Below are 15,907 nucleotides of genomic sequence, written 5' to 3'. Positions count from 1 at the left end.
TTAAATAATCATTTTGCTATTTGGGGACATATTGGGCTAGTAGGGTCTACATAAAAATGCTTTTTATTTTAAAAAAATTAAGACTAAAATTATCATGTGACCCAGCAATCTCTCTCCTAGGTATCTACCCCCAAAATTTGAAAACACTTACCCATAAAGATATATGCACTGTTATGTTCATTGCAGCATTATTCATAGTGGCCATGACATGGAAACAATTGAAGTGTCCTTAGATATATGATTGGATAAAGAATATATGATACATACACATAATGGAATATTATGCAGTCATAAGAAAAGATGAAATATTGCCATTTGTGACAAGATGGATGGATCTTGAGATCATCATGCTATTGAAATAAGTCAGACAGAAGTTGAGAACCATATGATTTTACTCATATGTGGGATATAAAACTGAAAACAACAAACAAACAATACAAATAAACAAAAACTCACAGACACAGAAAACAGTTTAGTGATTACCAGAGGGAAAGGGGGAAAGGGAGGAGACAGAAAAGGGTAAAGGGGTCAAATATATGGTGGCAAAAGGAGACTTAACTTTGGGTGGTGAACACATAATGCAGTATACAAATGATCTATTATTGAATTGTACACTTGAAACATATAATTCTATTAACCAATGTTACTTCAATAAATTTAATTTAAAAATGCTTAGATGAGGCAAAATAGGAAAATAATAGATCAAATTAGTGGGATCAGAATTATTTCCCAAGGGAGAAAACCTAACCACAGCTCTACCCTCTCACTGGTAAAAAGTTTGCTCTACAAGGTACTATCTTTACCACACTTTGGTGTTGTTCATGCATACACACAGAGAAAAATGTTACTTTTCAGTGACAACTGGTAAGTCTCAGGCCAGCAGTGAGGAGCATACAATAAGGGCATAAGGAAAGGTAATATCAGACCTATGTTAAATCAGATGTCATAACAGCCTCAATAATTGTTCAAAACCCCTGAGAGAGGTGAGGTTATGATGGCCTGAAGTGGCTCTCAAGAGGTGATCAGTGCAGAGACAATGATAAATTGGACACAGCATACTATGAATCCTTGAGTCTATGGATGATGGTAATGCAGAAAATCTGTGGGCAGGAAGTCAAATTCATTATTGGATTAAGAGTCTACCTCATTAAAACCTGGTATTGCCCTCTTCAATATGATAGAGTCTCAGTGTAATTAATCTGCCACCAGGTTAACAACTGTCCTTCCCAGAATTGGTGTCTTATCTGAGGCGCAGATTTGGCCATTGCATTTGGTAGATTGAGCACTTATTAGTTCCAGGTAGTCCTCAGGTGGTAAAAGACAATGTTGTTGATCCTGTGCATAGGATTCATTTTGGCTACATGACTGCTCTGCATTGGTCCTTTGATCAAACCTCAGAGTGTCTGGGGAAAGAGGCTTCCTGATGCCCACAACACATACCATTTTGTTTGCCCGAACATTGAAAGTCTCTTCCTCAACTATAGCTATCAATTGTGGGTATTTGCCTGGGGATGAACTTCTTCACAATCTGTGTCATTCTGAATAATTCTTACACCTCTCTCTCAAATCTCTTTGTCACTAATTTTCTAATTTTGTTTTTTTGAGTTCTTGCCCAGTCGCCTAACCCATTAATCTTTGACAATAAGTGAATTTATATCTCTGAGTGCTCATCTTTCCTACTGGAAGGATAGCCAGATATATCACCTAAATTTCTGTTTAACATGAAGATTTAACTTCATCTCTGTCTTTCATGACCACCCTCTGAATGAGGCTATAACGTGGCATCTGTTTCTAGTTGGCATACTTTTCATGTTCAATGGTAAAACTTTTCCTTTTACATCGACACTACATGAACATGTGGGACCCTTTCCAACACCTTTTCTCTTCCTGCCCCTAGGCCATATACATGGTTGAAGTCAAGAGAGAAAATTAATACAGAAGTGAACCATGAGAGTTTCAGCCATTTGCTCATGCAGTTATTTGTGCCTTTTTGAAACTGCTCAGGCCTAACCTCCAATATATTCCTTTTGAGTTTATGATAGAATGTTGGTGTACAATTTAATTTTAGGATCTATTAAGTCAAATTAGTCAAATGAGATAAGATTCTTGCTGGTAAATATATGTCATTCTATAGTTATAGGATGTTTACTTCTCATTCTTCACCAGATACAACTAGCATGATTTCATCAGTGTAATGAATCTATTTTGTACAATAGAGTCTAATCTATATCATGTCCTGAGATATGTCAAGATAATCTAGTTCCCTCTGGGATATTTTATGGCAGAGATGAGGAGAAGTGACATATACCTGGACAAGACAGTAAAGAAATACTTTTATTAAATTTTATGAAAAGGTACTCTACAAATGGTGGAAAGTATGTGTAATACATATATCTGATGAAGGGATTATTTCCATATTATTTATACATTATGTTACAACTTGTTTTATACACACACACACACACACACACACACACACACATATATATACACATAGAATATCTTAATGGGACAAATAATCCTATAAAAATTGGCAAATTATTTAAATAAAGTTTACAAAATACATATATTAATTGCCACAAGCACATGAGAAAATAAATGTTCAGCAGATCATTAGAAATGTACATATTAAAACTACATTTAGATACCATCATATACCTACTAGAGTGGTTAAAATTTCAAAGGTTTACCATATCAAATGTTGATGTGGAACAACTGGAACTATTTTATGTTAATGGTGGAAATGGTACAACTTCTTTGAAAAATGTTATATGTTTATAAAATTAAATATATATATTTCTTTTTAAACACAGCTTTATTTAAATGTAAATTATATTTTAAAAACTGCACATATTTAATGTGTGTAATCTGATGAATTTAGACATATATGAACACTTGTGATACCAGCACCACAATCAAGGTTATAGACATATCCATCACCTCTCAGGTTGCATGTTAAGTGTTTTTATCACCAAAAAAGAGGAGTGGACACAAACATATATTTTCTGTACTACCTAACAGTTCTACTGTTAGGTATTTCCTCAAAACATTAGAAAATAAATGTGCAAAAAAAGACTTTAACAGAAATATTTATGCTGGTTTTATTTATTATAGACCCAAATTAAAACAACTCAATGGGGTAATGGATATACAAATTATTATATATCCGCACAATGAAATCCTACCCAGCAACACAAAGGGATGGGCTGTTGGTCTGTGTGACAATATGGATGTCACTCAAAAACATGCTGAGCAAAAGACACCACACCCACAAGAGTACATACTTTATGTAAAATTCTAAAACCAACAAAACTCATCTCCATTGACAATAGGTAAATGGCTGCCTGGGTCCAGAAGTAGAAAGAGGAACTGCAAAGGTACATCAAGGAACATTTTGAGGTGATAGAAATATTTTATATTTTGAGTCAAATTTTATATTTTGACTATTTTCCATTAGGAACAAATTAAATTTCACTCAATCATGATAGTGTAATCTCTATATTCTCTTATATAGGCATTCTTAGTAATTCTATGAATCAAATATTTCCTCAATGACACAGGTAGAATATGGTCAGATTTTTCCCCCAAATTTTTAGTCTTCTTTCTTTCCCTTTCCTTCTGTACTTTATCTTGCTTAATTTTGTTTTGGGTAATGATGGAAGTGACCAGAGCTGTATATTTGGAGCCACCCAGAAGAGTTTAAACCTGCACTTATTCTCTTTATATTTTCTTTCTTTTCATTCATTTTCTTTCTTTTCTTACATTTTCATTTGTATTTTACCTCCCTCTCTGTTATCATTTCTTTTCCCCTCAGAGTGTCCCTGTCAAAACAAATTTGGTGTTAAGTAGCTTGTGAAACATAAACTGTTTTCCCTTTTATGTATAATATATGTGTATATAATATTGATGGGAATATGAAATAATTTTAAAATTATCATTAAGATAGATTTGAAAACCAAATTGTGTACTGATAACTTAATACTAGTATAACATTATCATCTTGAATGTCGATGATAACATTCTAGGTATATTTTAATTTTAATTATTTTTTTCTTCCTTCTTTTTTTTCCTGTGTGTGTTGTACATACACTTTTATCACCTTTACTATGCCCTTTCTTAATTCATGATAATTAAGTCAAAATGTCCTAAAGTATGCCTTTTAATTAATTAGTGTTTTTATCTCTTGTGGTCCTGAAAAGACACTAGCTATCTGCCACTCTGGGGAAAACTGAAACTATTTCTACTTGAATATTTTTCACTCTGTGGTCCAAATGAGGAACCTCTGCTGAGAGATAAAAATACATGAGTTCCTTACTGTTAACTCTTTCGATTTTCATTTTGTTTTACTAAATTTTCTTCCTTTCTGGTCTTGTTTTTTTCCATTTGCAGAAAGATAATGGTATCATCTGAGATCATAATCACATGATTACTTTCATTTTGAAAAACACTAAAATTTGTTTCACTTTTCAAAAGTCGTTCGGAGCTGAGTTGTGAAAACACATTTTTGCATTAAAGTGAAAACTCTGAAGAAAGGTTTTGGAAAATATGGCACAAAGCATCTCCATAGCTGCCCTGGATGAAGGGATGTCGAACCCTAATAACAGCAGCCAAGAAACTGATGGAACAAAGCGAGGTAAGAACATTTTTAATTGTTCAGAATAAAGGTTATTTAGTGAAATTATGAAGCATAATGTTAAACAAAAGCCATAGAATACATGAAACGGGTTTTAGTTTCTTCCATCTCTAGAAATTAAAATTATAACAAAATTAAGATTTTTAATTGACTATTTTGTCCTTTTAATTCGGACTCACTTTACCTTATCTTAATAATGGAGACAGATTAACCACAGCATAAAACTGTCTAAGATTTAGTTTTACTTCTAGTTAATTTTAATAAAGCCATTATTAGAAAAGATGTTAAATATAATCTACATACTCATTCAATGCTTAGAATGAACACACGCTATAAAAATCTGGCCAATATTTGTAATATTTTAAAAGATTCTTTATGGGCTTTAAGGAAGTTAAGATAAACTAGACTTAAAGCAGAAAAATTATCTTCCTTTTTTACTCTTATCTAAACAATTGCTGGTGCCCTGATTACCTTGAGGATGTCTCTGGTGACCTTAAGAAGGATAAAGAAAGAAAATGTACTAAAAAAATACTTAGAAAGTGACTTGGTATCATTGGATGTATTAAATAGCAAGTTCAGAGTATGTAAGATACAAATTTTAAATCGAACAGGAAAATCTTTCAGTTATTTAAACAGGGCTCTTTTGCTCAAACTATAGTGAAGAAGATAGGGAATGAGGCTAAAATTCATTAAATACAACAATCCATGCTTTAGGGACCATGGTGAGTTTTAAACATTTGCCACTTAATTTATTTCAACCTACCAGTGCATTTTTGCAATTCATATTAAAACGTGTAAATACTTTAATCCTCTTTTTATTGACAATTTAATAATTCTGTCTAAGTTTAGATCAAAGAGAGTTGAAGACAAAGGAATCAAATACTGTATGGTAACATGAAAATATCTGATCCAAAAGTTTTAAGAATGTTTCTAGCCACTCATAAAACCAGTGTTAAGTTTGACCTTACATATCTATCAACAGTATGGATTTATATATTTATGTACAAATATATATCACACAAATATGTTACTTAAAATTATATTGTTTTGTTTGGAGAAAGCACCAAAAGATATACTCTAGAAACTAATTTTTGTCTTTGCCAGCAATTTATTTAGCACAGATTTGCTGTGGTAATTGTACTAATTTCACAAGCCAATAACATACAGGATACTGTCTCAGTAATCCAATAAAAAAAAAATACTCTAAACCAATGACAGATTAATCATACTACTGTTCCAGGCAAGGGAAGATGAAGGGATAAAGTCCAAATTTAATATAAAGTGTAGCTTTTTATACCAAAAGCCACTCAGGAGAGACAGCCATCAATGAAGAGCTGATTTCCAGCTGCTGCACAAAAGTATAAGTCCGGTATTGCCAGGATGCCTGGCTTTTGGCCACTGCCAATAAGAGAGTACCCTTTACCAGCATGAGCTAATGCCCCAAGCATCTCAGGAGATCTTTGGTGAAGGAGAATATAGGCAATAATATTGTGATAAGTTTGCGTGGTGACTGATTACTGAATTTGAGCGATTACATTGTAAGGCATATACATGATGAGTCACTATATGGTACACCTGAAACTAATATAATGTTGTATACCACCTACACTTAAATAAAAATAATAAAGAGGAGGCTCCGTTTTGGGTCTAACCACAGTGACTTCGAGAGCCACCAATTCTGGGGCAAACAATCCTTACCCAATGGCTGATGTGCCCTCTGAAACTTGATAAGCTTGTGGTGGTTTCTCCTTCAATTGCCGAAAGGTTCACATCTTCAAACTTCCTCTGGCCCCACCTTCTACTCCATAACATTTCCAATTTTAGACTCAGGCAGGGACACATTTCTCTTTCTACCTGAATGGACCAAGGGCCAAGTCTGGATCAATGGGTTTAACTGGGGCCGGTACTGGACAAAGCAGCTGCCACAACAGACCTTCTACATACCAAGACTCCTGCTGTTTCCTAGAGAATCTCTCAACAAAATCACATTGCTGCAGCTAGAAATGTGCCTCCCCAGCCCAAAATCCAATTTTTGGATAGTCCTCTCCTCTTGCATAAGCACCTTGCATAAGACATACATCTATTCCCTCTCAGCTGATACACAAAGTGCCTCTGAACCAATAGTGTTAAGTGGGCACTGAAAGAAAGGTAACCCTTGGACCTGGGACATGGAATAGGCAGGATCCCTTGGTGCTGGCCACAGTGACCATAAGGAACCAAAGGCCCGAAGGCCTGAATGTAAGTAAAATAATAAAGAAATAAAGAAATATGAATAAAAAATTTACCAGAGTCGACTGGCCCCAACCAAAACTATCAAATAGTCCTCACAAACTCTCAGTTTTTTTGACTTTTTCGTAAACAAGTGGATTAAAACAACTTCACTTAAGTCATAAACAAGCAGATTTGAAATTATATTAAATCAATACAAAATATAAATATGCATATTACTATATATAATTATTATATGTAATTTGAAATTATAAACGCCATTGTAATAGTGGTAACTTAGTGCGATATAATTCATTCATTTATTTATTTTGTATTTTATATATTTTAATGTTTTATTTTCTTCTTTCTGCTTATTGGTTATTTTGTGATTTTTTTCCCTAAGGCTGTGAGCTAGAAAATAGGGTATTTTTTTTGGCTTTAAATTCATTGGTCACTCTGGATCTTTCCTCCGAACTCTCTTTGAAGAAGATTAGATTCCAAAACAGAGAAATTAGTTGAGTCAATGAGGCAGCTCTATTGGGAAAATAATTGGAATCCTTCTCTATTTATATTATAGTAGGGATTAATGTAAAACTATTTGAGTTAACACTGTGTTAACCAAAGAAGAGGTTCAGGCTGTAATAAAGAACAAAAAGCATTTATTTGAGCAAAAGGAGTTGCAACCCTAGAGACTCAAATACAGGTAGAAACTTAAATTGTGCTCCAGAGAGAACAAAGAAAATCAGGGTTTATAAGCAAAAACCACAAAGTATAATTCTTTCATGCAAATGAATACTTGCTGGCTAGGTTAGCAGGAATTGGTTAGTTCTGATATGCAAATGAGGGAGGCCAAAACTACAAGGAGGAGATAAAGTTGATGTGTTGTTCCAGGATGTTTATGACTCAGCCTTGAGCAGAGTTTAGCAGCGGGTTAGCAACATCATAACACCTCTGACAACTGAGGTACCAGATGTGCTTAGGCCCCACTTCTTTAATAGCCTCCTGACTGTATTTTAAGTAACTGTCTTAAAAAATGCTTATTCCATTTTACTTTCTTCAGTATTCTATATTGTTAATTAAACAGGTTTTTATTGAGCTGCCCTGGGATGTTATTTGTTTTTTACATTCCTTTGTTGAACACATTATGAGGGTTGAGCAACTTCTTTTAAATTCATCTTTTTCTTTAGTTAAAATACAGATAACATACAATATGATATTAGTTTCGGATGTACAACATAGTGATTTGACGTTGATGTATGTTACTACATCCTCACTAAGATTAGTAACCATCTGTTAATACTAAATTTATACTGGAAGACCAACAGTTTCTGTTGTTTTGATTTTGGATAATTTGTGCAGTGTACAGGTATTTGGATTTTGAGAACATAAAAGAATCTATAAAATGAAAGTTATTTATACTGAGTGTAGAAAACTAGATTTTAGGGCTTAGGAGGAAAAGACTCCAAAAGAGCCTGACTACCTACTGAAAATAATAAACAAGAAAATATATTTAAAAATTCCACTTTACAGTGGTAAGTAACCTTCACCTTCCCATAATTAAAATATGGAAAGATAGGAGAGTCAACAAAAGAAAAAATAACAACAAAAGCTTTCTTTCATTTAATTCCTATAATAAGCTAGACCTTTGATAACATAGTACATCTACATTCTTTAACTTAAAAAGAGATCATGTTATTTAATGAATGAAAAGATATAGGCTAAAATGGGATAAGAAAATAAAATTATGCACTGTGAATGTTTGATTAAGATTTTGAATCTGTAATAGTAATAATAATACACTTGGTATTATTATTGGATAAATAGAATGCCATAATGATATATTGGCTTGACTGATGGCATAGAAAAAGGAGAACAAGTACTGATTTTCTTGATTTCTGATATTTGAAGAAAACTAATAAGGAATTAAAGAAATTAATAAGGTGATATTTGAAAGCTTATTATTGGCAGAAATAATTGGCAGAAAGGCGATTAAAACCTCATTAGAAAGAGCCTGGACTCAAGTTTTGACCCAGCCATATACAACATCAAAAAAGCTGAAATGACAGTTGTATGTTTTGTTTCTCTTCTTTTTGACCTTTGCTACATTGGAGACAAGATTTTACCTAGGAATAATCCCTCCATTAGTGCTTCAGACCACAACCTTTCTAGACTATGCAAGAATTATTCTTTTTAATTTAATTATTCTCTCTCCTTCCTGACTGCATTGGCAATCTATCCCTTTTACACTAAATCATCCCCAAATGTCTAGAACATTATTTGTTGTGTCTTTTTACAAAATCCTACCACAACTATTCATCTCATCCAATACTTTGCTTGCTCTCCATTCACACAGAAATAGTTCTCTGAGAGTCTACATGCTGCTTTTTAAGAGGACTTTTCACTCAAAAGGCTAATCAGCTCTTTGTTCTGCTTCTATAGATATGCTTGCCACATAGGCCTACTGGAAATTAAAGACTCATCTTCCCTTTTGCTTGTTCTGTCTAAGCAACAAATGTAACTGCCTGTACCCCCTAGCAATTCTTGCGCTTTGTAACTCTTTGTAACTGCCTCCAGCCCATAGCAACTCCCAAGCTTTGTAACCATCTAAGGACAAATTAAACAATCAGCCCAAGCCAAATAAGTTCTATATAAGGAATGTTGCAACTGAGCTCCCTCTAGGCTCAGATCTTCTGAACGCTAGCTCCTCTGGGACCGCTGGCATAATAAACCTGAGTTCTGCTACTCTCCAAGCGCTGCTTGGTTTCTCGCAGGTCTGATTCTTGCAACTTTTCTGCAACACTTTCGCTTTATTTTCAGCAATCTAACTTCCCTCTGCATTACTCCTTAAACCCACTTTTGAAAAAAAAATTTCCATGTGCTCCATTTGATTCTTTCTATCTCCATTGTTAATATCTTGCTTTAAGACCTCACCATATTTTGATTGGTTAGAATTATAGCCTCCTAAATAGTCTCTCCATCCAGCAGTTATAGAGAATTTTAAAAATCATGAATCTGGTAATGCTAAACACCCGCTAAAAAACTCAATGACTTCCTATTATACTTGCGAGAAAATCAGTTTGTTTCCCAGGGCCTTCTAAGCTTAGCATCATTTCGCTCCTTTGTGATCTTTTACATAGTCACAGTTGTTACAGTTTGCTACACTCTTTTAACTGAGTCAAGGCAACTGCACTTGCTGTTCTCTTTGTTTGGAATGCACAGACTCTGTCCAAAACATCCATAGAAACATTTGGTTCAGAGTTAATAGAAATCTTGATCCTCTGCAAGATTCAAACCCAGAGCCATCTACTTAACTCCATGTGCCATTATCAGCTACACTACTAAGGCAAGAAAGGTTATTATTGGCAGAACAGCCACAAAGTAATTATTGGACCAGCAAAACATGGTAGCATTTTTAATTTATTATTCCTGTAAACCCAAAGTACATATAAATGTTATGGGCTATTTGAATCCAGGGACGTTTTCTTAACTGCAGACATTTGGGGCAAATATTAAGGACCGTTTGAATTTGATGAGAAGCAAATATGTTTATGGACATTTTGGACGGGACCAAATATCAAGAACCTCTTGGCGCAGACCAAAATATCTTTGTGGGAGTTTTAGACAAACCCATATGTCCCACGAGATTTGGTGTAGAGAGCCACTGCTCATGCTCGAGGTTTTGGTTTTAGTGTCATTTTCCCCAGAGTGACCCTCCTGCCTACCCTTTTAAAGCCCTTATCAATCATAGCACTCTGTTTATTGCCTTTCTTGCTCTTTTTGCAATTTATAATTTTTAAATTCATTTTTATCAGCTTATTGTCGGTCTTTTCCACCGAATATATATTCCAGGAAAGCATGAATTATGCCTTTTTGCTCACTACTATAGTAGGTGATTAATAAACATGTGTTAAAGGATAAAAGAATAAATAAACAGAGCTGGTGGGAAAGTAAAGCATTACAGATACTACTGTTCATATAGCTTTGAAATTCCGGATAGTCAGAAAAAATACACAGCTAATGACAAGACTTTTCAGAAATTCGAAAGAAATATACAAAATTATATGTAACTCCATAATTATATTTCTCGAGTAGATGAAATAATAACAATTGAGTGCTTCAAAACCAATGCTGATATTCTTTTGCTGTGTTCCTTTTCCCTTTTCCCTCCATATGGTAATCTATAAAAATTACTTTATTATGAATTTTTATTGGCACTAGTATTTTCATGTATTACTCATAATAGTGTAGATTAGTACCACACTTTTAGAAGAACATTTAACCTATATACGCCAACTTATTTATTTTTGAAAATTTATCTTAAGAAGATAATTAGATAAATATGCAAAAACACATTTAAACTACACTTACTTTGGTTCTGGTTTAAAAAAGGAATGAAACTGGAAACTGCTTAAAGATCCATCAGAAACAAAAAAATATTTTTATGAGTATAGGTGTAGAAAAGAGTATTATCAGCCATTAAAATTGTGATGTCAAATTACACTTTTACACAATGTATAAATTTATCTGTTGCTCTGAGAACAACCACCCCAAAGTTTTAGTGGCTTAAAACAATAGTCATGGTATTGCTGGTAGTTCTATGGGTTGGGAATGTGGACAAGATTCAATGGAAATGGCTCCTTTCCCCTATGTTATGCCAACTGGTGTATTTGGGAAGGGTCTGAGCATCCAAATGTCATTACTCACAGATTCAAGCCTTAGTGGCTGGATTCAGTTGTTTATCTTCCATTCTCCGCATCCCCCACCCCACCCCGCCTATCTCTCTCTCTCTCTCTCTCTCTCTCTCTCTTTCCGGCCCTCCCTGCCCCCATCCTTCCCTGTCTATTCCTCCCTCTCCTTCACCATTCCCTCCTCTTCCTCTCTTTAGAAGATGCCTGGGCTCCAGACAAGTGAAAGTAGAAATTGCAACATCTCTTCAGGCCTGGGTTCTGAAGCCCAGACTGTCACTTCTACCACATTCTGTTGGTCAAAGCAAGGGACAAGGCCAATTCGTATTCAAGTGTCAGGAAATACAATGTACCTCTTGTTGGGAAGAGTAGCAAAATCATATGTCCAAGGGATGATGAACACAGGGAGGCACGATTCATTGGGGGGCCATTTTTAACAATCTGCCAGGCATGGAAAGAGCATATTATGATGATTGTACTCATTTAAAATTATGTGTATTTGGAAGGGAGGTTATATGTATAAAAATAGTATTAGAGAAATACAACCCAAATAAGAATGCTGGTTATCTCTAAGTAATGTAAATTTAGATGAATTTTAAATTTCTTCGTACATATGCTATGGAAAAAAGTATTTAACAAAGGAATAACTAAAAAAAAGTAAGAATGATAAATGTTTCAATGAGTTTATAGTCTATCTTTAAGTAACTTTTATAATTCTTAAAATTCTTATAAAATTTTACAATAATACTTTATAATCATATAAAATAAATATTTCATTTTGAAAAACTTACGTACCATTTTTTCTCTAAATGAACACTAATAAAAGAAAACCAATTTCTGACCAGAGATTAATTCTGTTTTACTGACTGCAGATGTGAGAATACAGGACCAGAAAAAAATGACTTATCCAAGTTCCAAGTGCTTATTTGTGGCAAAAATCTCAATCCCAAGTTTTTGATTTGTCATTCCATGGCCTTTCGCATATGCTATGCCGTCTATCCTTTAAAATAAATTTCTCATTAGTTGGAAAGTAGATTTTCTCAGAAACATTCAAGAATTGTTAGAATGTGCTAATATTTCATCATAGAGGAAGAATAGTAAAGGCCTGGGGGTAGCTCTAGGCCTGAGGAAATTCTGCCCTAAAGACTTATACATGTTTGATTCCTTGGACTCTGACACTTAAATTGGATATAAGGATGTCCTGAGTAATTTCAACAACAGGAAAAAAATCAGATTTTATTTTTTCATACAACAAACAGGAAAAGTTTCTTTTGTGTCATCTCTTTTTGAAGTATCAGAATAAAATTGCCTAAAGAGCTTTGTCAAATGTGCTTATGAAAGTAAATTTAGGGGTTTTTTTTTACCTGTTTCTTAATCTAAATGTACTTGTTTTGTTGTTTGTTTGTTTTTCAGGTTTTTACAGCAAGCATAAGAGTAAGATTTTTATATCTCTATTTATAACATCTGCCATTTTAAATATTATTTTGGCTATAGTAGGTGAGTAAATTATGTCCTTTATTTCTTCACTTATTTTCTTTTTTTTCTTTTTCAGGGCTTCCTATTATATGGTCCTTTTTTTTTCTTTTCTCCCATGGTCTTTTCTCATTAGTCTCACTTCCTTCCCATTAGTCACAATATATTTAATGGATATCAATAAATGAATTATTATGAATTACGTGATCCATATAAGGCATTGGGATATGCAAAGATTAAGACAAAATTGTTCACCCTGATAATGGTAATTACTATTTTGACTTCTTTTGCATAAACTAGTTTTGCCCACTTAAAAACTTTTACATGAATAAAATAATGAAGATAAAAGCAAATAAAAAATAAATTAAATAATGCAATTTGCATATATCCGTTGCATCTCATTTCTTTTGTTCCACATCATGCTTGTTTTTTTTTTCCATGTCCTAACATGTAGCAAAATCTCCTTGACTTATTGTTGTAGAGGAGGTTAGAAAAATTTTTATACAAAGGGCCACATAGTAATTAATTTAGGCTCTGTTATTGGATATAATCTCTGCTGCAACTACTCAACTCTGTATTAGTAGTGCAAAAAACAGCTGCAGAAGATACATAAACAGTTGATCATGGCTGTGTTGCAACAAAATTGAACATGGAAATTTGAATATTGCCTAAATTTCACGTGTCACAAAATATTATTTCTCTTTTAATTATTTTGACTTTTTGGTTATTTTTATTATTATTATTTTGATTATTTTAAAATGTAATAAGTTTTACCTCTGAATTTGGCCTCAGGTAATAGTTTGCAGATCCTTGCTGTAGAGTATTCCATGCTATATATTAATTTGTTAGTTTTTCTACTTTTGATGTACATTTGGATTATGCCACATTTTGACTACTACAAATTGTTTTGCTTTAAACATTTTTATACTTTTAGTCTTTTAGTGAATAATGGATATCATTTAGAATATAATTATGCCATAGAGTATGTGTAAGTCAAATTTAGTAGATAATACATAAATGGTAGATAATCCAATCAAAAGCGTATGAGAATGTGAGATGCTGAAGATAATTGTCAACACTTTGTCAGTTTTACTTATTGTTGTCATTCTGACAAAATGTGTGTGTTGGTATCTTATTGTGGTTTTAATTGGAATTTCCCTGATGACCAACTGATAAGTTCCTTTTCCTGTTTACTGCTCATTTAACCACAGTGTTTTGTGATGAACATGTTCAAATATTTTCCCACTATTTTTTATTGAATTAGCTTTCTTTTTCATCTGTAATTCATGAGTCCTTTAACATATTAGATAAAAATTTTCTGTATTTCTATTTAAATATCTCTTCCACTATATACATATTATAGATAATGTAAATATGTTCTTCTACTATTAATTTTAAATTTATCCACTATATATGATGTCTTTAAATGAACAGAGTTCGTAATTTTAGGGAAATGTAATTTTCTTTTTTGCTTTTCTTCATTGTTACTACATTTTGCATCCAGTTTAAGAAATTCCCTGTACTTCAAAAACATGAAGCTATTAGAGTTTCTGTTATACTTATTACATTTTTATTTTATTTTACATTGAAAGCTAAAATCCTCTTGAAATTGATTGTTATAAGTATTAGAATATAATAATCAAGATGTATATTTTTTTCATTCAGATAGTCTTTTGATCAATTTATCGAAAAGTCTATCATTTACTTAATTCTTTACTTCTGGTGTTTTACATTCTATGAATTGGAAAAATGTATAATGATATGTCCCCATCATTATGGTATCATCCAGGGTATTTTCACTGCCCTAAAAATCTACTGTGTTCTACCAGTTCCTCTCTTTCCCATCTCAACCCCTGGCAACCACTGAACTTTTTAATGTCGCCATAGTTTTACCTTTGCCAGAGTGTTGTATAGTTGGAATTAAATAGATTGGCTTTCACTTAGTAATATGAATTTAAGGATTCCCACTGTCTTTTCATGGCTCAATAGCGCATTTCTATTTTGAACTGAATAATCCATTGTCTGGATGTACCACAGTTTGTCCACTCACCTACTGAAGGGCATCTTCGTTGATTCCAAGTCTGGGCAATTAGGAATAAAGCTGTTGGTAATATCAGTTGGCATGTTCTAGTGTGGATGTAAGTTTTCAACTCCTTTGGGTAAATACCAAAGAATGTAATTATATTACATTGTATGTTAGCTTTGTAAGAAACCACCAGACTATGTTCAAAATTGCCTATACCATTTTGCATTTCAACCTGTAACAAGAATTCCTCTTGCTCTACATACTCAAGAACATTTAGTATTGTCTGTGCTCTGGATTTGAGTCAGTCTAAAATGTGTGTAGTATCTCAGTGTTGCTTAAATTTTTATTTCCCTGGTGATATATGATGTCGAGCATCTTTTCATATGCTTATTTGCCATCTGCATATCTGCTTTGCTGAGGTGTCTGTTCTGGCTTTTTGCCTATTTTTTTATTTTATTTTATTTTATTTATTTTATTTTTTTATGGTAACTGGTTAATGAAATCCAGTAAGTTTCAGGTATACAATTTAACAGTAAGGCAAACAATTTAACAGTTGGGCTTTTTGCCTATTTTTAAATTAGGTTTTGTTTTCTTATTATTCAATTTTAAGGGTTCTTTGAATATTTTAGATAACAGTAGTTTATCAGATGTATCTTTTGCGAATATTTTCTCCCAGTCTATGGTTTATCTTCTCATTCTCTTGACATTATGTTTCACAGAGCAAAAGTTGTTCATTTTGATGAAGTCCAGCTTATCAATTATTCCTTTCACAGACTGTGCCTTTGGTGTTGTATCTAAAAAGTCCTCACCATACCTAAGGTTATCTAGGTTTTGGCCTATGTAATCCCCTGGGAGTTTTATAGTTCTGTGTTTTAAACTTAA

At 33.2% G+C, this 15,907-nt stretch overlaps 1 protein-coding gene across 3 annotated transcripts in view; it reads left to right on the top strand.

The window, feature by feature from the left end:
- The first annotated feature begins 4,284 nt into the window (after nt 1–4,284).
- Nucleotides 4,285–15,907, top strand: part of LOC120611712 (C-type lectin domain family 2 member B) — a 49,300-nt gene continuing 37,677 nt past the window's right edge. Inside the window, exons 1-2 of one of the 3 annotated variants that reach the window (XM_039874292.1) lie at nt 4,285–4,633; nt 12,940–12,960. In XM_039874292.1, coding sequence (XP_039730226.1) covers nt 4,546–4,633; nt 12,940–12,960 — 109 coding nt within the window. In that variant the 5' untranslated portion in view covers nt 4,285–4,545. Of the gene's footprint in view, nt 4,634–12,939; nt 13,024–15,907 lie in introns of all 3 variants that reach the window. The other 2 variants (XM_039874290.1, XM_039874291.1) reach the window with 2 other exon arrangements.

The sequence above is a fragment of the Pteropus medius genome, unplaced genomic scaffold (assembly GCF_902729225.1).
Source record: "Pteropus medius unplaced genomic scaffold, Ma_sr-lr_union100, whole genome shotgun sequence".
NCBI lineage: Eukaryota > Metazoa > Chordata > Mammalia > Chiroptera > Pteropodidae > Pteropus > Pteropus medius.
This window is presented reverse-complemented; position numbering and strand designations above follow the sequence as displayed.